Genomic DNA, 24228 nt, shown 5'->3' with positions numbered 1-24228 from the left:
CTGACTGCCCTTCTACATCCACACGGGCGTGCACACACTCAACATGTGTGTGTGTGCGCGGGGGGTGTCTACGACAGGAAGAAACCCAGGGTGGAGCACACTGGGTTTCCCGGGGTCCACACAGGCCTGGGGAAAACCTTTCCGGGGAGCCCCCCCGGGAGGGGTGTGGGTGTGTGTGGGGGGGGGCCTGGGTATCGGCGGGGCTCCTACCCTAGCTGCAAAGCCTCAGGAACTCGACTCCCCGCCGCGATCGGAGCTCGGATCGTGGGGTGGGGTGAGGGTACAGATTCAAACCGCGCCCCAAAATGCACCCGGGACGGCAGCGCCCCAGCGCGCAACCCGGTCGAGCGCCCCAACAACTCAACTCCCGCGCACTTTCTCCGTCGCCCCCGCGGGCGGGGCAGCCGGGGAGGAGCGGGATGTACCATCGTGGCGCAGGACAGGGGGGGGAATCTGATCTCGAACCTTTCTCCCCCCCCCACTTCCCCACTTCCAGGTCGTACCCGGAGAGGCTGGAACTTTCTCGGAGCGGGTGGTAAGGCGACGAATCCAGGCGTTCTCTAGGAAGTGGACAAGAAGGAATCCGCGGGACTTGGGGGGGGGAACTCCATGGGGTCCTCCCCCCCCGCAGCCGGGACTTCATGGTAGCGTCCGGTTCCCTGGCTGGCGAGCGGCGGAAGTGCCGCGGAGTTGGAGCGGAGCTGGCGCCGCGGCCGCCCGGGTGCGCCGAGCCGCTGCTGCCGCTGCCGCCGCCGTCGCTGCCGCCACCGGGCGGACGCGCGGACCGGAGTCCGCGGAGCTTCGAGCGCGGCGGAGCCGGAGAAGCGCGGCGACGGGGGCTGACTGGCCCCGATGAGGCGGAAGGAGAAGCGGCTTCTGCAGGCGGTGGCTCTGGGACTGGTGGCCCTGGTTTTCCTGCCCAACGTGGGGCTGTGGGCTCTGTACCGCGAGCGGCAGCCCGACGGCGTCCCCGGGGGATCGGGAGCGGCGCTGGTCCCCGCGGCGGGGCAGGTGAGTGTCTCCGTGGGGCTTGGGACGCCCCCCCTCCCTCCCACTCCTCCCCGTCCTTCCCTGGGTCTGGCTTTCCTTCAAACCTGCGGCTCCTTCTCCCTCTTCCTCTGCAAGAGTCAGTGTGGGGGGGGTAAATCGAGGCCACACCCCCCCCCCCCCGCCACCCCCAGCACAGACTCAGGACCCTTGGTGTCCAGTCTGGGACTCTCCTCAAGTTCAGATGTCCACACACACCTGCTGATCCTGGCGTTTCTGGTCAGGTTAGTCACTTTTGCTGTGTACCCTTTGCACAGGGGACCCCGCCTCCCAGCTCCCCCTCTCCCTATTTATGATATGACTTTCTGTGCAAAGAGTCTCTGGGAAGCTTCAGGTCCCTTGGATGGGATGAGAGGTGAATTTCTGATTCTTGAGGAACTTGCCATCTTTGACTCTGTAGTGGGTAGAGAGGTGGAGGGATTTCCTTCCCCCCCCTCCCCCGAAATGTCCCAGAGCTCGTTTCCCTGAGAGTAGAATGCCACACGCCTTGCTTCTGTCCTCTGAATTGATGCCACATGATTCTAATAGTCCAAACTGTGCTCCTGATTGTTTCTGTCTCTTTGAAACTCAGGTACCTGCACATACATGTATACATGCATTTGGACTAAATTAGTGGTTCTTCCTCCCCCTCCTCCTCCTCCTCCTCCTCCCCCTCCTCCCCCTCCTCCTCCTCCTCCTCTTCTACATGTATACATGCATTTGGACTAAATTAGTGGTTCTTCCTCCTCCTCCTCCTCCTCCTCCTCCTCCTCCTCCTCCTCCTCCTCCTCCTCTTCTTCTTCTTTCCTCCTCCTCCTCTTCCTCCTCTTCCTCCTCTCCTCCTTGTTCATATGTGCATGCTTATGTGCATGCTCAGATCCTGGGTCTTGAACTCAGGACCTGGGTAATGTCCCCTTTAGTTTTTTTTTTTTTTTTAATCCACTCAGGTGTTCTACCTCCTGATCCACAGCCCTCTCTACTTCTGGCTTTTTTGGTGGTTCATTGGAGGTAAGAGTTACAGACTTTCCTGCCTGGGCTGGCTTAGAATCAGGATCCTCAGATCACAGCCTCCAGAGTAGCTAGAATTACAGGTGTGAGCCATCAGTGCCTGGCTTGGATTAGCATTTTCTTACTCAATCATATCACTTTAACTCTCTCATCTCCTGGCAAGTCATGCTTGAATTGCTTCATATATTTCAGATTTGCTTAGTGTTTTTTTTTTTTGGTGGTCCCATGGGAAGTGGGTAATTCGTGTATCAGGGTCAGACTTGATTGTTGGCTGGCCTCAAGGGAAGAGGCTGACTTTTTGAGGTTGATGGTTTTCCTTTTTCCTCAGTGTCAGGCTGCCGTCTGGACAATCTGGTACCCTGAGCCCAGCGGGCTCTTTGCTACAGGGCTAATCAAGTGGAGCTTAGCAATTACTCTAGTTGATTGTTGCAGAACATCCAGAGGTGTTAGCTTGATCTTTATGGTAGATCTTCACTCTTCAGAAACAGGAAAGTTAGCAAGCTCCGTTCTGAAACCCCAGCTCCAAACCCTGAAAGCCAGCCTAGCCCTTTCCCCTTAAGTTCTGTATCTTGTGTGTATGTTTCTTTCTTGAACTCTCTTTCCTCAGTTCCTATCCGGTACCAGAGGGAAGTACTTATCCCATACCTACCCTCAGCTCTGCTGTTAACTTGTGTGTGTTCGTCATCCACCATCTCTATCTCTGATTCTTACTCTCTCCATTTGTACAGTTTGATTGTTGCAGTCTATGATGTGATCAGTGAGGAATAGAGGGCTACTTCTTTTTTTCCTGTGGCATTGTCCCTTGCAGCCTCCCTAGGTTCAGGGGTTCTGTATTGGCAGAGCCCCAGGCAAAGGGGGTATGTCCCACACAAGTGCAACTCCTCTGCGGAATACATGTGGTAGTGCCTATAAGAGTTCTTGATAGTCTTGCTTCTGCCCATATAAAGCCCTCATATTTTAGTTGTGGTAGGTGCCAGAGAAGTCCTCATTTTCACTTCCTGTAGACCCAGATGTGCAGAGAAAAGGACAAGATTAACTGCCAGTTTGGCCTGAGCTTTTCAAGAAAATTATTCACATGTCCAAGAAAGTATTGATTGAGTAAAGCAGCTTTTTGGGGAGAAAGAAGAGCAACAGCTGATGCTCCTGGGAACTCCTACCTGCAATGTGTGGATAGGGTCATGGGGCAGAAACAATTCTTGTTTATTCTCTTTGGAATAACATAAAGAGGAGGAGGAGGAAGTGGTGAATTCGATTGGTGCTTCAAGGATTGTGAGCTAGCTAGCTGACTTCCTGTAAAGAAAATTTCTGCTTTCTGGGTGCAGCAGAAAGGAGCTCTTTCCTAATGATAGGCTTTTCTAGGTGCTATAGCATTCAGCCTTCAGCTGCTGCCTTTCAGAAAGATCCTGCCAAATTTTCACACAGCCTTTTGTGTTGTACTCTCCTGGAGATGCAGAGCCGTGGGACTGGCCTTCCCGGTCAGTTCCTTGTTTGAATGGCAGCTGGCCTTGAAGGAAGAGGCTGACTTCTTTCTTCCAGTCCTCATTCCATTCTATCCCTGAGCATGCATGCCACACATCAGGCTGCTGTCTGGGAAATCTGCTCTGTGGAACACTCAGAGCTGGTTTGAAGTGGTGACCAGTTCAAAGCTCAGGCTGGCACTCTGGGCATTGTTGAAAACCTTCCCAGAATACCTTGTGGATCTTCCTGGCAGATGTAACAGCAGAAGTTCTGGAGGAAAGTCTTGACAGGACTTTTGTCCAAGAGAAAATTAGGTTCCTTGCGGATTTGAGAGAAGTGTATCAGAGGGCAACATATCCACTGTTTGAACAGTCCTCTTTAACTCTTTCCTTCCTCCACTGAATAGTAGAAAGAGCACTTATCTATCATCTGCTAGAATGTAAGTGACAGAACTGCCACCCAGTTCATCTTGAGCGTGTCTCTGGAGGTGGGCAGGACATCTGATTTATAAAGGACACATAAAGCTTCTCAGGTTTCTGCATTCATCTGGCCAGACAGCTGGCTTCTCAGAAAGCTGCACACCAAGCAGGAAAGCCAGCCGTGATGCCATCTTCTTTTTTAATTTGGGGCTTGCCCTCATTACTCCCTCCTTCCTTTCTCCCCTTCCCTGCCAATCTGCCTAACATCTTGGTTTAATTCTAGAATCTGTTTCATATTTCAAGCTTGGGAACTGGTTATTAAAAGCCCACGTTAGGAAACTTGATGCGGTCCCTCCCCACTTCTGAGCCATAATCTCTGGTGAGAAATGACTTCATTGGATAATAGCGTCTGTGGAATGGAAATTGGTGGGATAATGGAATACCAATGACTTCAATTTTCAAGTATCAGGAGTTTTTCTCATGTCAGAGCTGAACTTTATTCTTAGCACATGCAAAAATTAATACTTTCCTCCCCACTCCTCCCCCCACTTCCTTTCAGTCTTCCTCGTAGCAGAATCTCGCCCATCAGAAAGTTAAGTGCTTGGAAATGTAGCCTGGTATGATTTCTGTAATTTTCTTCATAGGGGCTGGGAGCCTTTAGATTGCTAATCACTGTCTGCTTACTTTGGTGAAATCTGATGTCACTGGAGAAGGGCTGTTGATTTAGCCAAGCAAAGCTCCCTGTGTTGTTGTTTTCCTGGGCTTGCTTCTACCAAGGAACCCCACTGTCTGGGGAGAGAGGCTTGGCTTCTGGTCTTCTTTCCTCCCCTAAACTCACTCATTGACCTTAGGAAAGTGATTTAAGGTCTCTGAGCTTTGCTTCCTCTGGTGTGAAGTTAGTGTAGATTCCAAAGCAGGAAAGACGAATATGTATTAGAATGGTGCTTTCCCCTCCTGTGGCCAAGACAGACATTACTAATCAATCCCTCTACTTCTGTGGTTAGAGCAGATCTTACTAATTAAGCCTACTGAGTCTAGAATTAGTTGGTCTCAGACTAATTTCAGTATTGCAGCTCAAAGGGAAGTTAATGATGTAGTAACTCATTGGTGATAAATAGGTATTTTGACAAAGGGTGCATTTGTTAATGCAGCAGTGGTACTCACTAGACCCTTATGTGGAAAATGAACTATACAATTTGTGGATGGGAATGTGATGTTGTCCAAAATGAAATATACTCTTTACCTGACTAAGTATAACCTCTCTGTACATTACCCTATACTAACACAATCTCCCTCCCTCCTTCCCTCCTCCCCTCTACACACACACACACACACACACACACACACACACACACACACACTTTCTTTTTTTTTTTAAAGTGAAACAGGGGGGATGGGAGCATGGCCTAGTGGTAGAGTGCTTGCCTAGCATGTATGAAGCCCTGGGTTTGATTCTTTGGTACCATATACACAGAAAAAGCTGAAAGTGGTGCTATGGCTCAAGTGGTAGAGCGTTAGCCTCAAGAAAGCACAAGGACAGTGCCCAGGCCTTAAGCTCAAGCCCCAGGACTGCTTCTGAGTTTAGGAGCACACTTTGCAAAGATCTGGACAATATGCCCAAGAATGAAACCTCTGAGGAGGTTCTAACTTGAGAGCTTGTTCTTTCAGGCTGTGGTCAGATGTTTAGCCTTTAATCTGTTGGCTCCAGTGACAGCAGATAAGGGAATCAATAATGAGGAAACAAAGGCCTATTGAAAAGATAACTGTCTAGCAACAATTAGGTAACAGGTTTAATTATTCCTGGTCCACAGTCAGCTATTACTTTGAGATGGCATCCAGAATGTCATCACCCTGTAAAAAAAATACCTGGAGGTGAACTTGGCAGCTGGAAGTATGTCCTGTAGCAGTTAATTGCCCTTGATAATGTTGGAGATGTATAAGTGAGTTATGTGGGTGTCTTCTGTCTTTTGCATATGTCTGACCCTCTGCGTCTCATACATGTGTCAGAGTCAGAAAGAGAAAGACGAGACTCTTGCTTCTTCAACAACCACAGTGAAATGGGGAGAAAGGAAGTAGCTTGTGCAGTGCCTGTGGCCAGGAAATGCATTGTGGCCTCAGTAGGTGACAATGTCTTAGTGTGTTCTCTAAGTAAATAGCACTTGGTGTGGCACTTGGAAAACGGGATTTCCACTGAGTTGATTGAGTGGGTGGGGCTTGAGAAGTTATTGGTCCATTATGGAAACTGAGGCAACAAAAGGGACGTCTCATATTCAAGTTCTCACAGGTGGAATGCAGATTTAAATGCAGTATTCTCCAAGTCCTCTCTGTGCTACTGTGAAGATTAACTTCCTTCCATATACTAGTATGATAGATCCATGTCTACTCTTACTTTCCTTGTGAGTCAGATTATGCCACATTTTTGAAAGGTAGTACTTAATGAGACCAGTTGTCTGCTGTAAACTCCTCTCTCCCTCTCCCTCCTGTCCCCTCCAGGGCCTGGGAGCTATTTTTGCTCAAAGCACTGGCTCTCCCACTTGAACTACATCTGTCTTTCCCATTTTTTTTTTTTCCTTCCCTGCCCTCTTTGGTACTTAATTGGAGATCAGAGTCTCGTGGACTTTGCTGCATGGGCTGGCTTTGAACCACAATCCTTAGAGTAGCTAGTGATGCCTGACATTTTTTGTGGGTCCACTTTTTTAAATATAAATTTTCTTTCCAACCTTTTTATTTATTATTATTATTATTATTATTATTATTATTATTATTATTATTATTATTTTGCCAGTCCTGGGCTTGAGCTCAGGGTCTGAGCACTGTCCTTGGGCTTTCTCAAGGCTAGAGCTCTACCACTTGAGCCACAGCACCACTTGTGGCTTTTTTCTATGTATGTGGTATTGAGGAATGGAACCGGGTCTTTGTGCGTGCTAGGCAAGCACTCTACCACTAGGCCAGACTCCCAGCCCTTTATTATTTTTGATGGTACTGAGATTTGAATTCAGAGCCTTACAGTTGCTCACTTGCTTGCTTGGCCAGGCTCTACTTCAATCGTGCCTCCAGCTCTTTCTCTTTCTTGCTGGGTATTTTTTGAGATAGGAGCTTGTGAATGTTTCTGTCCTTGCTGGCCTTGAACCACGATCTTCCTGTTCTCATTCTCCTCAGTTGCTCGAATTGTAGATACTTGGTTTGTAATATTTTTGGGGGGTGCTAATATTGAGGATTAAACTTGGGGCTTTGCTCTTGTTAGGCAGGCACTTGGCACTTAAGCCATGCCTCCAGCTTGGCTTGGTTATCCTCAAGGTAGGATCTGGTTTTATGCCTGGGCTGTAATCCTCCTTTTTCCTTATCACTAGGAAGAAAGACAGGTGCTTTGCCACTATGTTCAGCTATTGCATTGGTTGAGATGAAGTCTCTCTGACTTTTTTTTTTTGCCCAGGCTGACCTCAAACTGATCCTTCAGTTTTTACTTCCTCGGTAGCTAGGATTACAGGACCAAATCAGCATGCCTGGACTTACTGTTTAAAGTAAGGGATGGTAGAATAACCTGAAGGGATTGAACAGGAAAGTAGAGAAATTGTATGTGCCCTGTGGCATTGTGGCTGCTCTGCATGGAAAACAGAGCCACCTCACTATCATGTCAAGTAACCGAATGAATTGAACCAGGCAGGCTTAAATGAGTTAAGCCTGAGTTAAGGTTTCCTAGGACTTTATTTGGCTTCAGGTATGGTAGGACCCTGATGCTTGTGTTAGGCCATGGGCTCCTGAGTTCTCTTGGTTCTCATTTTATCTTAGACTGAGCACTTTGCATTTTCCTCCTCCCCCACTTTACTAGTAAAATATGATACTAACTCTTTCTGACCTTATTATGTCCATACCCAGATCCTAGAGGAGACAATCTCTCTCTGCTGCCTCTATAGAAAAGACAAGAAATGTCTTTTCCCGTCTTCTTAGTGAGATCTGTTTAAATCTTATCCACTTTGGATCTCATGTGTTCATTCAAAATCACCAGTCAGGAAAGTAGGCTGGGTGACCTAACTGATCTTTGAGCTAGGGGTGGGGACTGAGCCACCCAGATAGTATAGAAAGAGCAGGAGAAGCTGGTGGTTCTTGGTTGTGTGGGTGGGAAAGCTACTTTGAGAAGAGGCTGACAGATGTCTGGGCCAGAGCCCTGCCGATGTTGTATTCTATGCTCTAGCCCCTCCCCGGGGTCCAGACTTAGTCCTCAAAAGCCCACCTCTTTGCTATTCTGGCCCCAGTCTTAAGCAACACTGAGCTAGCATCTTGTAGATTGGCCCTAGGCTGAGATGCTAAGGGCTCATTGGGGAGGAGCTTGGGTATTAGAATTGTCAACCTTGTCATGTGGAGATGAGTAGTTGAAACCTGCCTCCATTGAGTATGAGCGGATCCATTCTGTGGCTGTCTTTCTCTCCCTGTCACCATGCCCCTTTCTCATCTGCAAGCAGTCAGCTCACTAAAAATCTTCTTGAGCTGAAAAAGAACTTCTGTCTCTTCAGCTTCTACTCCTCCCCCGCCCCCCTCCGGCCCTCCTAGCTGGAGGAGGCGGAGTGTTCATACTTTGGAAGCTAGAGGAAGCTAAACAATTCCGCTTGCTGTGGGTGGGTGGGTGTGTATTTATGCATGTGTAGCTGGCTTGCCATGTGGCTCTCTTCTCACTCTTTATCTTTCCAGGCTTCCTGTTTGCTGCCCTCTGCTGAATGGAGATAGTAGAATGAAAAGGGTGTTGGGGGGGGAGTGGGGGAGACACACAAAAAAAGCAAGCCCATTTTTCTTCCCTTTCTTTGGTTTTGGAGAGAAGTTGGAGCTTTGAAGGCTGATTTTTTTTTCAGCTTTCTTAGATAATGGAAGCCACAACATAAAATATTACTAATAAGAATCGTAATGAGGAGGATATGTGTAGTAAGAATTGGAGCTATCATTTATTGAGCAGTCCTTAGCCCATCACTTCTTAAATCCTTGCAGGAATAAACAGGTGGGAAGGGAGGAGGGGAGACAAAGCACACAGAGATGCTAGTACTGGATCCATTTGTAGTGGAGTTGGTGCTTATGGTTTTTGTCACTGGTGGGGCTTGAACTCTGGGCCTGGGTGCTGTTCCTGAGCTCTTCAGCTCAAGGCTAGAACTCTACCACTTTGAGCCACAGCACCACTTCCAGTTTTCTGGTGGTTCATTGGAGATAAGAGTCTCAGGTCCTTTCGTGCCTGGGCTGGCTTTGAACCTTGATCCTCAGATTACAGCTCCTGAGTAGCTAGGATTACAAACATGAGCCACTGGCACCTGTCTGTGGACTTGGTGTTTTAGCCTGCTGAGTCTGACGGGACACAGACCCTCAGTCACTGTTCTTCTATATCTGATTAAGACAATGGATCTGTCTCCCCACTTGTTCTCTCCCTTCTCTCCCTGTAGGAGCAAGAATATCTGAGCAGAGGAGAGACCATTATCCTGTGATGGAATGTTTTTAGTTGCCGGTGAGGTCACTTGGAGGCAACTGGGACTTTGAAGAAGTCCCTTTGTCTCACCCTGCCCTGTCCTTGTACTTTGCGTTAGCTTGGGGACAGTGTATATAGGACTTAACTTTGACCTTCACTATTTGATTCAAATCCCTTGGACTTGTGGGGGCTGGCGGGGGGGGGGAACAAGTCACTTGACTTCTATGCTTGATCTATATAAGGAAAATAATGTGAACTATTTGGGGGTTTCTCTGAAGGATTAAATGAGTCAATGAGCAAAATCCTGAGCATAATATGCGGTACAGATCCCCTTGTTATCGACAGAACCATCAACGAGGTGGCAATGCTGCTGTGCTTAGCTCATATAAGGTGTGTACATATGGTGCCTCTTCGTGGAAGATGAATTTTCTGGCCAGGCTCAGGGCTGGGAATGGTGGAGGACAGGCACAGTTTGTTTTTTTGTTGTTGTTGTTGTTGTGATGTGGAGGTTGTGCAGGTCTTCTGTGTATTCCTCATCCTGATTCTTTGGCAGTTGGAGCAATCTCTGGGGTCTCTTTCTGCTTCCCAGTTAGGAGAGAACCCACACCCTCAGCATTCTAGATTGAGCTCAAAGCCTGCCATCTGCAGCCAATATGCTTGCTTCCTCAGGAATGGCTCACTATTTTAGTTCTCCTGAGCTTCCTTTCTCAGCTGTCTACTTTGATCAGAGGCCCTTTCAGGGGCTGTTTAAAGGAGCACTGTGCTCCGGAGTCCTTCCTGTGAGTCTGTCATGCAGCTCTTCTAGAAGGGTTTCTGATCTTCCCAGATGCCACTTTTTTTTCTTTTTGTACCAGTACTGGTACTTGAACTCAGAGCCTGCATGCTGGCTCTGAGCTCTTCAGCTAAAGGCTCTACCACTTTGAGCCAAGGTCCGATTTTCCGGTGGTTCATTGGAGATAAAAGTTTCAGACTTTTGTGCCCAGGCTGGCTTTGAACCATGATCTTCAGATCTCAGCCTCCTGAGTATCTAGGCCTTACCAGGGGTGAGCCATAGACACCTGAAGTCTGAAACTTACGTCGGTCCTTATCCCTTTCATTTTTGTGGCAACTTTGGCTGAATCTCAGGGACGGGAGGGAGGAAGAGAAGAGCAATTGGTGCTCATAACGGCTGGAGCTGGCTGGGCAGGAGGCCAGGTTTTGAGGGATGGTTCTTCTTGAGCTTCAGGATGGTTCAGAAGCTTCAGAGAGCCTATTGAGGATGGCGCCTCCTGGGCCTGCATCCTTGGAATATGATAATGGCCCATCTGGAGTAGGCTAAGGGCCTCATTTTCCAATCCAGTTGAGGGACCAGCAGAGAGCCTCTTCTTTGTAACTGCACCCCCCCCAAAACAGACCTCTCCTCCCCAAGGGGCCTGCTCTTTTCTCCCCAGAGTGCTGTATCCCAGCTTATGCTCCTGGGAGATGCCTTTGTCTACAGCTCCCAGCCTTTCTGGTGAGCACTCAAAAGGCTCTGTGGAACCTGGGGGCAGTGGCCCTGGGTCTGAGGTTACAGACATGTCAGGGATTGAGGGTGGGGGGGGGGTGCAGTGTGTTTCTGACACACTGGTTGTATGGACTGGCAAGGCTCCTGAGCTTGTTTTCCTGGGCCACCTGTAATGTCACCCTTCTAGTGTAGGTCTGTGTCTTCCTACTGTGGTCTTAGATCTGGGGAAAGACTGTCCTGGGAAGGGTGGCATGGTAGAGACACTTGGGGTGTCTCTCCCATCAGCTGGCATGAGCAGAAAGACAGTGAGTAGTGAGTCGAGTTCCAAGCCTTCCCAATTTGATTCCCTAGCCCACTTCCTGTCACTTGCTAGCCCCAGGCCTGACCCCACGGAGCGTCCAGATTTCTTCTCCCCAAATGAGCAGTGTACCCTTAACTCCCTAGTGTCACTACAGTGGAGATCATGGTACCCAGAGCCACAGAGCTAAGGAAGCCATGGGGTTAGGATTCAGCTCCATGGAGATGCTTCAATGGCAGGTGCCGTGTGGCTGACCTAGCGTGGATTGCCTGTCCAACCCCTAGTATTCAAAGAGGCTGCCGGAGGCAAGGTCATGGAGGAGACCTCAGGATCCCCAGGTATTGGGTTAGTTGCTTGATTACTCCACAAAACTCTTTCCAGGGCCTGGTGACAGTGATTAGAGCCTGTGCCACGTGCTGTTTGGGAGCCAGGAGCTTGTTTGCCAGGGTTCTATGCCTGTGTGGGCCTCCTCTGTGGGGTACAGATGGCATCTTGGGAAGTAAATTGCCCCACACAGTGGTGGTGAGGTTTCTGGAGGAAAGGGGTTTCTTAGATAAAGAGAACAGTTTGGAAACATCTGGAAGGGAACCGGCACGTGAAAGTGACTTCCTGCTGCTTTGGAGTATTGTACGTTCTCAACTGCAAACTGTTCGTTTTTGCTAGTTTCCTCCTGAGTATTGCTCTAAGTCAGCCCTTGACAGTGCAAATGTGTATATGCCCCCATGTCTTACTTGTGAAATAATCAGTCTCTACATTCACCATCTAATGTTACCAAAAAATGAATGATTCTCTTCTTGTAGCAGATTCTGCTTTGCTAATTTGGACAGCTGGCTCTTTTATTAACAATAGTTTATTTGTTTAATTATTGCCAATCTTGGAGCTTGAACTCAGGGCCTGAGCACTATCTTTGAGCTTTTATTGGTCAAGGCTAGCATTCTACCACTTGAGGCACTTCTGCTACTTCTGGCCTTTTCTGTTTATGTAGTATTGAGGAATTCTGTTTATGTAGTATTGAACCCAGGGCTTTATGCATGCTAGGCAAGCACTGTACCACTAAGTCATCCCACCCCCTAACAATATTTTATTAGTAGCTGTTTCCCTCTCTCCCTTCCTTCCTTTCCCTTTCCTTTCTGTCCTTCCTTCCTTTCCTTCTTCCTTCCTTCCTTCCTTTCCTTCCCCCCCCCCTTTCTGCCAGTGGTAAATTGCCAGTAGTATAACATTGGATGAGTTTATATATTTTTAGGACATATTCTTTTTTTGCCAGTCCTGGGCTTGAGCTCAGGGCCTGAGCACTGTCCTTGGACTTTCTCAAGGCTAGAGCTCTACCACTTGAGCCTCAGCACCACTTCCGGCTTTTCTATATATGTGGTACCAAGGAATCGAACCCAGGTCTTCATGCATGCTAGGCAAGCACTTTAACCACTAGGCCAAACTCCCGGCCCTAGGACATATTCTTATTGCTTCCTTTTAGGGAAAAGTCAAAGCTGAGCAGCTGGACTCAGGTTTTAGTATCCTAAAAAATTGCTGGACTGGCAAAGCAACTGCCCCTCTAGAGAGACCTCAGGTCTCTGGATGGCCACAGTACCAGCCACTTTTTGTGGTTCCAAACCTGAGTACTTCAGCCTTTCCAGAAGCCAGTGGGCAGTGGGAGACATTTGAATTTAGACCTGTTCCTTCTCTCCTTCCAGTAAGTTCGCTGTGAAGCAGGACAGGGCTTTGGGACTCTTTGTTATGGTACCCTCAGCTTTGAACACCCAGGTTCAAAGAACTGAGTGACACATAGACACAAAGCTAGCACAGTGAGATGGAGCCTTCTGATTCGAAGATCAATACACTTTCCAGAGGAAGTGATTGCTCAGAAAAACAGATTGTCCTTGGCCATTGAACTGCCTCGCTCAAGTTTATATTCTGATGTCTGCTCCAATGAAGAAACCAGTTCCCTTGCTTCTTTCTCTCTGTTTCTAGGCCTCTGTATCTCTAGCCTTCTCTGTCTTATTCAGCGTGTTTCAGCTATGTTGAAAGCTGCCACGGTCTTATTAGCAACTATGTGGGTAACAGAGTCGACTTTGTTTTCTGCCTCATACTTCCTGGCATGTCAGAAAAGTCCAGAATGTACATTCCTGTGATTTGGGGGGAGTGTGAGGATCCAAGAGAATGAGAGAGAAGACAGCTTTCCAAGTAGAAATGGTTCTTTATATGTTTCCTTGTTTGACGGAGTCTCAGAGGCACCCCAGATGTTTATGAAACAATAAGACTGCAAAGCCAGGCACCAGTGGATGGCTCATGCCCATCATCCTACAAGGCAGGGGAGGAGGGGATTCCCTGAAATTCAGCAGAGCTTCAGCCATCCGCCTTAGCCAACAGCTCTGTGCTCTGTCCACCTATGGCCATTAAAATGACCTTACCAGTGAGCTCTGGCAACCCCAACTGCTGTATACTCTTTCTTTTCTTTTTGCATGCCAGTACTTTGGGATCTTGAACTCAATGCCTGGGCACTGATCTTTAACTTTTGTTTTGTTGTTTGGGTTTTTTTTTTTGCTTAAGGCTGGTAGTGCTCTATCACTTCAGCTGAGCTCCTCTTCCCACTTATTGTTGATGAACTGAAGACGAGAGTGCTCACGAACTTTCCTACCTGGGCTGGCTTCTAACCACCATGTTCGTCACATCTCAGTCTCTGAAGTAGATGCATCACAGGCTTGGTGCACTGGGGACGCCCAACTGTGGCCTCTCTACCCGGCCCCCTTCAGTCTTGGTACTTGAACCCTGCCTTGTAGGGTCTGCAGGTCCCAGCTGAGGCAGTAGGGCTCTGGTATGAGATCTGGTGGCAGCAGTCCAGAGAATTGCTTGTCTTTAGTTCTGGCTCTCGCTCTGTGGCAGTGGCATTAGGATCATTCATTTAGTGCCTATTTGGGGCCTTGAACTTGGGGCCATGAACTCTGCCTGGCTGCCCCCACCTGCAAGGCTTGAGCCACACCCCCACTTCTGTTTTGTTTTGTTTTTCCTGGTTAATTGGAGATAATAGTCTCACAGACATTTTTTTGGGGGCCCTGGCTGGCCTCAATCTTTGATCCTTAGATCTTAGCCTCCCCGAGTAGCTAGGATTATAGAAGGACTCAGGACTGTCACAGGAACAAAAGGGTAGGGGAGGGGGAAATGGTCCATTTTTTGACCTATCTCTTCCCATCTGCCCTTCCTTTGGGGCAGTTATCCGTCACTGGCAAGGGGCAAGTCATGTTTTCATCAGGGCTGGGCTGTGGGAAGAGAGTCTTCAAGCAGTGTAGCTCTGTGGGTCCCCGTGCTTCTGCCTGTTTCTCCCCCCCACCCCATCCCGGTCTCCCTCTGCTCTCTGCTTTCCCCTGGCAGCGGGCAAGACAGCTGACTCCTCTCAAGGCCCTTCCAGGGAAACAATGCACCGCATTAGAGGGCTTCCCGGTGCCATGCCAGAGGTATTAAAGGGACATTTGATTATTTTTAACCTGAATCTCAGGCTTTGTACTCGTTGACTCTGCAGCACTTAGGGAGCAGGAAAGCCCCGGTGTGGATTTCTTCCCTTTGGGCTTACAGGGGTTCTCGTGGGGGTTCTCTTTGTGGGGCAAGTGTGCCTTTTTTCACCCCAACCCTGCTCTCACCTCTCCCTCATTCTCAGTTGCTGTTGGGCTGTGTGTGCATGCGTGCGTGTGTGTAAGTGTAAGACACCAATCTGGAACCTACACTTGCCTCGCCTCTCGTTTTTACTTTTTCCCTGCCAGATGGGCGGCCATGTTTGACTTGTACATATTCCAGTGATGGGGATTTCTTGTGTTTAGCTCAGCAGGGCTTAGGTAATCTGCTGTGGGTGCACAGTGAAATTAAGAGGGTCTCATGGGGATTCCCTCTTCATTCTCCTTCCATTTCTTTCCTGGCAGGTAGAATTCATCTCTATCTCTTGGAACCGCTTATAGAACTTAATCTGTGCAAATATAGTGGCTTGGATGTTACGGTGTGTTTGTCATTTTCCTCAGGCCTTTCCAGGAATTAAGTAATTTTTGTTGTTGTTGTTTTTTGTTTTTCTTTTGGTTGGTCATGGGGCTTGAATTCTGGGCCTGGGTGCTGTCCCTGAGCTCTTCAGCTCAAAACTAGTGTTCTACACTTTGAGCCACAGCGCCACTTCTGGTTTTCTGGTGGTTCATTGGAAAGTAGAGTCTCATGGACTTTTGTGCCCGGGCTGGCTTTGAATGAAGATCCTTAGATTTCAGCCTCCTGAGTATCTGGGATTACAGGCATGAGCCACTGGTGCTTGGCTCAGACAGCTTTTTGTTACTGTTTGTGGGTTTTGTGTGTGTGTGTGTGTGTGTGCATGCATGCATGTGTGCATGTGCTGATCTTAGGGCCGTCCTTGAACTTTTTTGCTCAAAGCTGATAATCGTCCACTTGAGCCACAGCTCCACTTCTGACTTTTTTGGTGATTAACTGAAGATAATCTCATGGGCTTTCCTGCCTGGGTTGGCTTCAAATCATTGATCCCTTTGAAAACAGCCTCTTTGGGTAACTAGGATTATAGAAATGAGCCATGGACACATGGTTTGATTGGCAACTGTTGGAAGTAGCATCTGGGGATTCCCTCATCACTCTGCACCGTATCTGTGAATTATCCACAAAGGACGATAGCATTGACTAGAATTACATTGCTTGTTGGTTTATATGTTTGTTTTTTCTGCTTCAGTAGGTAGTAAGCACTATAAGATTTGGGGTCTCATCTGTCTTATGTACTGCTATTTCCATAGCAAAGACAAGTATTTAGTGGCACCCAGTATGTTGACTGACTGCTGTGTTCCTGCTAAGATTCCGTGTGTGCATATGTGTGTGTGTGTGTGTGTGTGTGTGTGTGTGTGTGTGTGTGTATCCACTCTAGTACTGGGGCTTGAACTTAGGGCCTAGGCACTGTCCCTTAGCTTTTCTTGCTCAAGACAGTCAATCTACCATTTGAGCCATACTCTGCTTCTGACTTTTTGGTGGCTAATTGGAAGTAAGGGTCTGATGGATTCCTTTCCCCTATCTGGCTTCAATCTCCATCCTCAGATCTCAGTATCCTGAATAGGATTATAGGCTGGAGCCATGGCTGCTGTTCCCTTGCTTGCCATTTAGAAGTCATTCTGCTCCTGGTGCTGGGAGACACTGCACGCTTTCTCCCTCATGAAGCTCCATTCTTGGGCTTCTGGCTCCTCTGGTGAGTTCAGAGGCCCCAGAAGACGAGCTTCCTGGAGGAGCAGCTGGTTCTTGGCCTGAGCTCTGATTGAATACTTCTTCTTACTCACACCTGTCCATCAGCACCAATTATTTCATCCCATTGGCTTACATGGCTTCGTGGGAGGTGTCTCAGGATGGAGATCTGTTTAGTTCCTTCCCTTCAGATGATCTTTCAGTTACAGTTACATAATTCAGCTGGTCTTTTTGTGCACAAAAGTCTCTTTGGGGTTACATTTTACTTTTGGAAATGTGGACCCCTGTTTACAGTGTTGGGGGGGAGATGCTGGCGTTAGTTGGGATGAGTGTCGTGTGGGTCCAGAGGTAAATTTCTTAAGGAGAAAGACTGCAGCCCAGTGACCCAGTCTTTCCCTTGGCCCAGAGCTCCCCATAAAGGGGTAAATGGAGTCATGGATGGAATTATTTCTTCAAATAAGATCTGTTAAGCCTGGTGCCAGTGGCTCACACCTGTAACCCTCGTTACTCAGGAGGCTGAGACCTGAGGATCACAGTTTGAAGCTCACCCAGGCAGCCGTATCCAGTTAACTACCACAAAGTCAGAAGTAGAGGTGTGGCTCAAGTGGTAGAGAGCAAGTAACAAGCGAAAAAGCTAAGGGACAGCTCTCAGGCCCTAAGTTCAAGCCCCAGTACCAGCACAACACACTTTCAATAATAACAACAACAAGCCTGTTAAAATTCTAGGCCTCAGTACCTTACAATATGACCTTACTTGGAAATAAGGTGATGGAGTTGCCTAGTTAAAACGGTGTTCTTGCTGGAATAGAGTGAGTCCATAAATCCTCCACTACTTTGCAGGGAAAACCAGCCCTGCAGAGACAAGAGGCAGAGCTTGGGGTTGTGCTGCCGTCGGCCAAAGCACTCCAAAGGGAATCCCAGAGGCAGGGATAACTGTCTTAATCTCCTCTAGCTCTTTTCGTTCCTTTATTAATTCTTGGAAAAGATCTTCTCTTCCACAGAGGATTCACAAATCCCACTGCCTGTATGTGTTCTTTAACTGAAGCCACTCTCCTGATTAAGAGATCTCTACCAATAGCTTCAGATACGAATGCATGAACATGTGTCCCTGTTGTTTGTTTCTTGACTGTAAAGTATTTCATCGTCATCTGAGTTCCAGCTATATTTCTTTGAACAGTTTTGTTGTGGATCCAAACTATGGGAGAGTACTGTGTGGTAGGTACAAAAAAAACCCCAACTCCTAGTCTAATAGGGGGCACACAGGAGTTTGCAGTGTTGCAGCATGCAAGGCAGAACATAGAGTAATTCCCACTGGGAGAGGGGACCCAGAGTGTTGGACCCAGAAGAGATCACACTGTGGAGATCTGAAAAGGCTTCTATTTTGTTTTGGTTTTGATGCCAATACTGAAGCTTGAACTTTAGGGCCTGAGTGCTACCTCTTAGCTTTTTTTGTTCAAGGCTGGTGTTCTACCACTGACAAGAAGAAATAAAACTAAAAAGAACCTTTTCCTCGCTATATATAGTATTTGAACGGAAACACAAGGCTGGTAGTAGATGTAAAATCCACATGCGAGATTCTTGTGACTCTGGGTAGGTGTAAGTAGTGGATGACCGAATCACAGATAGGTCTCCAGAAGGTAACTGTAGCCATGAAGGGGACACAGGAGCCAGGAAGATCAGCTGCTGATGTAGAGGAAGAGTGGATCCTTTCATTCCTCCACTGTGCCTACCTAGAGAGATGCAGGTGCCAAATAATCCGCAACTTGGGAGTTCAAGCCATTCATCATAGATAACAGTGGTTGCTGGCTATTTTGCCAAGTGCGGTGTTAAGTACTCTGCATATTATTGTGGTTTCTCTCTAGAGGGTTAGGGGTTCTGAGGTTTGGACTCTAGAGCTTCATGCTTGTTAGGCTGGTGCTCTGCCAGTTGAACCGTGACTCCAGCCCTGTTTTCTTGTTATTATTATTATTTTTTAACAATAGTATCTCACTTCCTGCTTGAGTGAATGCCTGATTGTGACTCACCTACTTTAGACCCCTGCTCTTAGTTGACATCAGAGGCACACACTGCCCTCCTATGTAGCTGAATCCTTGCAGACTTTACTACCCAGATTGACCTGTGATCCTCCTGATCACAGTCTCTCCAGTAATTAGGACTATAGGTGTCAGTATCCGGTACCGAGCTCATGATCACAGCAGCCTAATACTCTATGGACCATAATTGCGTGGGAGAAGAGATCGACATCACTCAAGGTCACACAGGTGAATGCTGACTGCTGACTGGCCTGCAGAGCCTAAGTCCTAACCCCACAATGCACTGCGGTCTCTCTGGCTGCTATGAGTACAGGTTGTGGAAGTGTATGGGAGAGCCAGGCCTCCTGAAGGAGGGAGCACTGACTGGCCTTTTCAAGAGGAGTGGGATGGTTCAGCCAGTCCTTTAAGGCTAGGGATGGGGTGGGAAGCTGAGCTGTTCTAGGCAGAGGTGCAGCACAGTCAGTCAGTAGCCCAGAGTGGGGAAACAGCAGGGAGTAGTCAAGGTCCCAGGTTTGGGAGAAGTGGGGTCCCAGGCAGGCATGGGTCTGCCTAGACTCCATGTGGCCCATTCAGGTGACTTGCTTTCTCAGGTGTTGACAGAGGGCCGCCTAATTGTTTTGTTCACCTTTGTCTGGCATTTGCACCTGGACCAGGTGAGGCAGAGAGAAGCCTGGGGATGAGTCTGGGGAGGAGGTATGCACTCCACGTCCAGGCCTTGTCATGGAGTCTCAGCCCGCTGGAGGGCTGCTGTCTAAGTCTGTAGTTTTGCTCCATTCATATGTCAGTCATCCATCAGTTTCTTACTGAATATTGAATATGTCCCAGGCTGGCTCTCTGCTAAGTACCTGTCATTCGTAGAGGGAAGGACGTTGTCTCTGACCTCAGGAACCTGCTGGACTGAGCTAGACAGATAATTCCAGTTTAAACTTGGAGAGCAGGGTAAAGGCCATGCAGTACCTTTCAGACTGTCTTCCTTACTGCCACCCTTTCCTTGCCTCATCTTGCCTGAACCCCAACATTTCAAGGCTGCATTTTTTTCTGGGATTGATCTGTGCTTTGCTTTATCCTAGCTATGGGAGTTTAGATCTTTGATTCTCTCTCTCTCTCTCTCTCTCTCTCTCTCTCTCTCTCTCTCTCTCTCTCTCTCTCTCTCTCTCTCATCTCTGTCTCTTCACATACATTAATTGGTCAAAATTGTTCTAAAAATTAGAGGTAGATAGATGAGGGGAGGGAGAAAAATGATAAAATGAATTGGGCAGTGGTCACAGCCAATGTATATGAAAAAAGCAGAGGTAAGGGGACAGGAAGGATATAGTCCCAGGAGAGCTCTATGGTTGCAGGGGGCTTTGGGGCTGGAAAAGGAAGAGAAGAGGTGGAGGCAGAGCTTCCTGTGGAATTGGCTGGAGCAGAGTAGGAGAGAGCTGTGTGGTTCAACTTTGGCTAGAGGTCCTCCTCCCCCCCTCCTCCCTTTCCCCTCCCCTCCCCAGTGTCTGTATTCTTGGCCAGGGCACTTTCCCTATTCTCTTTTTTTTTTTGTTCCTCAAGGCTAGCACTCTGTTCCTTGGAGCCACAACACAACTTCCGCTTTCTAGTGCTTAATTGGAGATACATGTTTCATGGTCTTTCCTGCAGGGGCTGGCTTTGAACGTCGATCCTTAGATTGCAGCCTCCCGAGTAGCTAGGATTATAGGTGTGAGCCACTGTTACTCGACTTCCATCTTTCTCTTTTCATTTGGTGACTTTTGACTGCATCAAGCCAGGTCTTCTATCTGGTTTTACCCATGTGTGGGGGTTCATATTCCCCTAACACTATGATTTCCTTGTTGTCTGCTTGCTCTAAATACACCATATGTAGCTTATTTTGTTTTAGTCAGTATTGGGGCTTGATCTCAGGGCCTGGGCACCGTTCCTTAGCTTTTTTACTCAAGGCTGATGCTCAACCACTTAAGCTGTATCTCCATTTACTGCTGCTTGCTAGTTAAGTGGAAATAAAAGAGTCTTCTGGATTACTGCCTGGGCTGCCTTCAAATCTCAGAATCTCAGCCTCCAGAGTGGTTTGGATTGTGGCCAGGATTTCCTGTGTTTCCTGTTTCAGTTGTATGTTACTGCTTAACAAAGAATTCTAGAATTTGAAAACTTAATGGGATAAACACCTCACAGTTTCTGTGGGTCAGGAGTACAGTCTCTTGTGAGATTATAGTCATGATAGCTAGCTTTAGCCTTCTGCGATCTCAACTGGAGCTGGGTAGTCTGCTTACAATGTTGTGTTGTAGCTTGATTTCCCCAGAGCAAGTGATTCAGGAAGAAGGAAGAGAGCAAACCAAAGGCTCCATTCCTTCTGTGACCTCAATATAGTCTCTAAACTTGTGCATGATACTTGATGCTCGATTCTCTTAGTTAGAAATGATACCTGAAATGAAGCCTCTCTGCAGGAGGAGAACTAGATTTGAGCTCTTCAAGAGAGGGGTGTGACAGAATTGGGAGATACTGTTAAACTAATGGTTCCTGAGATCCTGTTCTGTGCTTGACACCATGAATGAGTGGTATAAGGGATCTAAGGCTGTACCTTAGGCTAAAGCTACCCCCTGCTCCCCAATATGTGCTCTACAAGTTTACATCTACCAGGAAAGTAAGGCACACTCCACCCTGAAACTGAACATGAGAAGGAAGACAGACTGCTTGGAGAGTACTGAGAAAGGGAAAATGGATGGTAACAGAGGGAGACTGTGGGGAGGAGAGCTGGTCCATCTTCATCCTTTGTCCTCAGTTCTTAATCTTGATTATTAACATTGTCATAGAACACTAATGAATAGTGATAGCAGTATGGAACCTTTTCACTGCACTGAACCTGTGCCAGGTAGGACTGCATTCAGGGTAACACATCTATCTCCCTTTGTAAATAGCATCTCTTGGAATCATGCAGTGGAATGGTCCTGATGCCTTTGGCTATCTCATTTACTGCTTTAAATTGCCTTACGGGGGCACTACCATTTTCCCCATTATACAAATAAGCGAAAGAAAGACATAAAGGAAATTAAAAGACCTATGCAGGATGCCACAGCTAGTAAGTGACAGAATAGTTCAGACCATAGAGTCTTTCTCCCTCTCCTCTTCTCCAAACAGACCTGTAGATTTAACTTCCAGCTCTCCTACTTCAGACTTCAGAGCCTTGAGCCCATCTGTATCTCAGTTTCCTCATCTGTAATGCACATACAAAACTGTGATTGTTCTGGGCATGGGGCCTGGTATATACTGAGCATAAGTTATATTGTTGCTCTCACATAGCTCTGCTAACCTCAAGTTCTTGACGTTAATTTGTTACAGGAGAGAAGCCAGTGTAAAATACACCCCTTCCTGTGTAGAGATTAACAATTGGAAGGGAAGTACTATGTGTCTAGCCCACACATTTTAGCAGTAAATGACTCAATCAGCCTTCCACAATGTGTGTTTCTTTTCTGCGTTGGGGCTGCATTCAGGGATGACTGCCTGATCTCTCCTCAGTGTAGGCCCAGACTATGGTCCACCTAGAATTTTAGCAAGCTGAACTTGAGTTGCTACCTTTCTTTGTTAGGACTTTCCTTGCTGAAAAACAAAGGAGTATGAAGGGTATTAGGAACCAAAATGCCACCTGTTCTTTTTTACTAAAAGATTTGGGCGGGGGGAGGGCATGTAATGTGTTTTTTAAAAAATTTATTGTTATTTATTTGTTCTGTTACTGGGGCTTGAACTCAGGGAGCCTACGTGCTGTCTTTTAGGGTTGGTTTTTTTTTTTTTTTTTGCATAAGGCTAGTGCTCTACTGATCACACAGCTTCTGGCACTCTTTTTTGGTTTTTGGTGGTTAATTGGAGATAGAGTTTCAACGGACTTTCCTACCTGCGCTGGCTTTGAATCACAGTCCTCAGATCTCAGCTTCCTACGTAGCTACGATTTACAGGTGTGAGCCACCAGCAGTTTCCATCTGAATTCTGAAGTTCCAACGAGCCCCTTCAAACAGAATAATAAAAAATGAGATGCTTGTCCTTTTTAAATATCCAAACCTACTCACCAAGTGAGGGAGCTTACGTTTTTTCCTTGATTGAGAACTGACATTTATGGACATTGCCCATTCATTATGGAATCTAGTGTTTCATAGACAGTGAGCCTCAGCCCTCGTGGGAATCACAGAGCCTGCTTTGAAAAACATAAAACCTAAACGTACCCACACTAAAACACTTCCTGTGTGTGTGTGTGTGTGTGTGTGTGTGTGTGTGTGTGTGTGTGTGTGTTGGTCCCAGGGCTTTAACTGTCTCTGAGCTTCTTTTGCTCAAGGTGACCACTGGAATCACGATACCACATCCAGCTTTTTGGTAGTTTATTGGAGATAATCGTCTCATGGACTTCCGTCCCCAGGCTGTGTTAAAGCACTGAATGGCTCACATCTTAGTCTCCTGAGTAGCTGGGATGTTAGGTGTGAACCACGGGTAACCAGCAACCCTTCTCTTGGAAACCTGAGAAAAGGGACTAATTTTCTTTTCAAAATCAGTGCTGATATGCACGAAGCATTTTTTAATTACTGCACATCGCACTGTGTTCATCACACACTAGGGCTCTGAGTGAGACTTCCTCAGTCATTTTTAGGACAGTGATGGAGGAGGAGACTCAGCTTGAAGTCATCACCCCATCTCCTCCTGGTTTAAATGAATTTCCTGGAAGCAGAATGGAGGCAGGGTGAAGGAGGAGGAGGAGAAGCCAGTCAAAGGGAAACATGGAGCCGGCAGCCATGTCTGCTGTCCAGCTGGCTGTCCTCAGAGCAGCCAGTAACCTCAGAGTCTCTGACTCACCTTGAAAATGGAGATAATAACAGCAGCCCCTGTCCCGAAGGGTAATGGGGAAACATTTTGTAAAATTCCACAGCACCACTGTGAGTACCAAATAGGGTGTGTGTGTGTGTGTGTGTGTGTGTGTGTGTGTGTGTGTGTGTGTGTGTGACTCGAACTAGGAGCTTGGGCACTGTCCCTCAGTTTGTTTGTAAAGCTCCACTTGTAGCTTTTCAGTGATTCACTGGAAATGAGTCTCCTGGACTGTCCTTCTCAGGTTGGCTTTGATCTAAGGTCCTCAATTCTCAGCCTTCTAATAGCTAGGATTACAGGCTTAAGCCACCAATGCCACATTGTGTGATTTTTTTTTATTATGATTATTGTCATTGTAGAATTTGAACCCGGAGCCTGTCCCTTAGCTCTTCAGCTGAAGGCTAGCACTCTACCACTTTGAGCCACAGCACCACTTCCCATTCTCTGGTGGTTCATTGCAGACAAGAGTCTCATGGACTTTAGTGCCCAGGCTGGCTTTGAACTGCGATCCTCAGATCTCAGCCTTCTTAGTAGCTAGGATTATAGGCATGAGCCACTAGAACCCATCTTCATCTACTTCTGTTAATTTGAGGGGGGAGGGAAGAGAGAGAGGCGTGCACAATTTGCATTTGTACTTGCTAGGCAATTATTGTACCACATGAACCATGCCCCCAGTCCTTTTTGCTTTGATTATTGTTCCAAGTGGGTCTCTCTTTCTCTGTGATCCTCCTACCTATACTTTCTGTGGAGCTAGGATAAGAGGTATATACCACTAGGCATATACTATATAACTTAACTTTTTTTAGTTAAGATGAAGTCTTGACATTTTTTTTTGTGGGGGGGGGGCTAGAATGGCCTCAGAGTGTGAACCTCTCAATCTCTGCCTCCTACATAACTAGGATTGCAGAAGTTAGCCACCTTAGCTGACTTAACTTTAAAGCTGCAATAAGAATAACTTGGAAAAACACTTCGAATTGTGTGTGTGTATATATATGTATGTATATATATATGTATTCATATATACACATATA

The 24228-nt window shown here is 47.3% G+C and overlaps 1 protein-coding gene across 2 annotated transcripts in view; it reads left to right on the top strand.

Moving 5' to 3' along the window:
• Positions 1 to 814: 814 nt before the first annotated feature.
• Galnt10 (polypeptide N-acetylgalactosaminyltransferase 10) overlaps positions 815 to 24228 on the top strand; it is a 186217-nt gene continuing 162803 nt past the window's right edge. For both annotated transcript variants that reach the window (XM_090321147.1, XM_090321146.1), the window contains exon 1: positions 815 to 1011. In XM_090321147.1, coding sequence (XP_090177273.1) covers positions 853 to 1011 — 159 coding nt within the window. In that variant the 5' untranslated portion in view covers positions 815 to 852. The remainder of the gene's footprint in view (positions 1012 to 24228) is intronic.

This window comes from Megascapheus bottae, chromosome 29 (genome assembly GCF_031878675.1).
Source record: "Megascapheus bottae isolate mThoBot1 chromosome 29, mThoBot2.hap1, whole genome shotgun sequence".
Lineage (NCBI taxonomy): Eukaryota > Metazoa > Chordata > Mammalia > Rodentia > Geomyidae > Megascapheus > Megascapheus bottae.
Note: the sequence above shows the minus strand (reverse complement) of the source record. Positions and strands in the feature narration are given on the sequence as shown.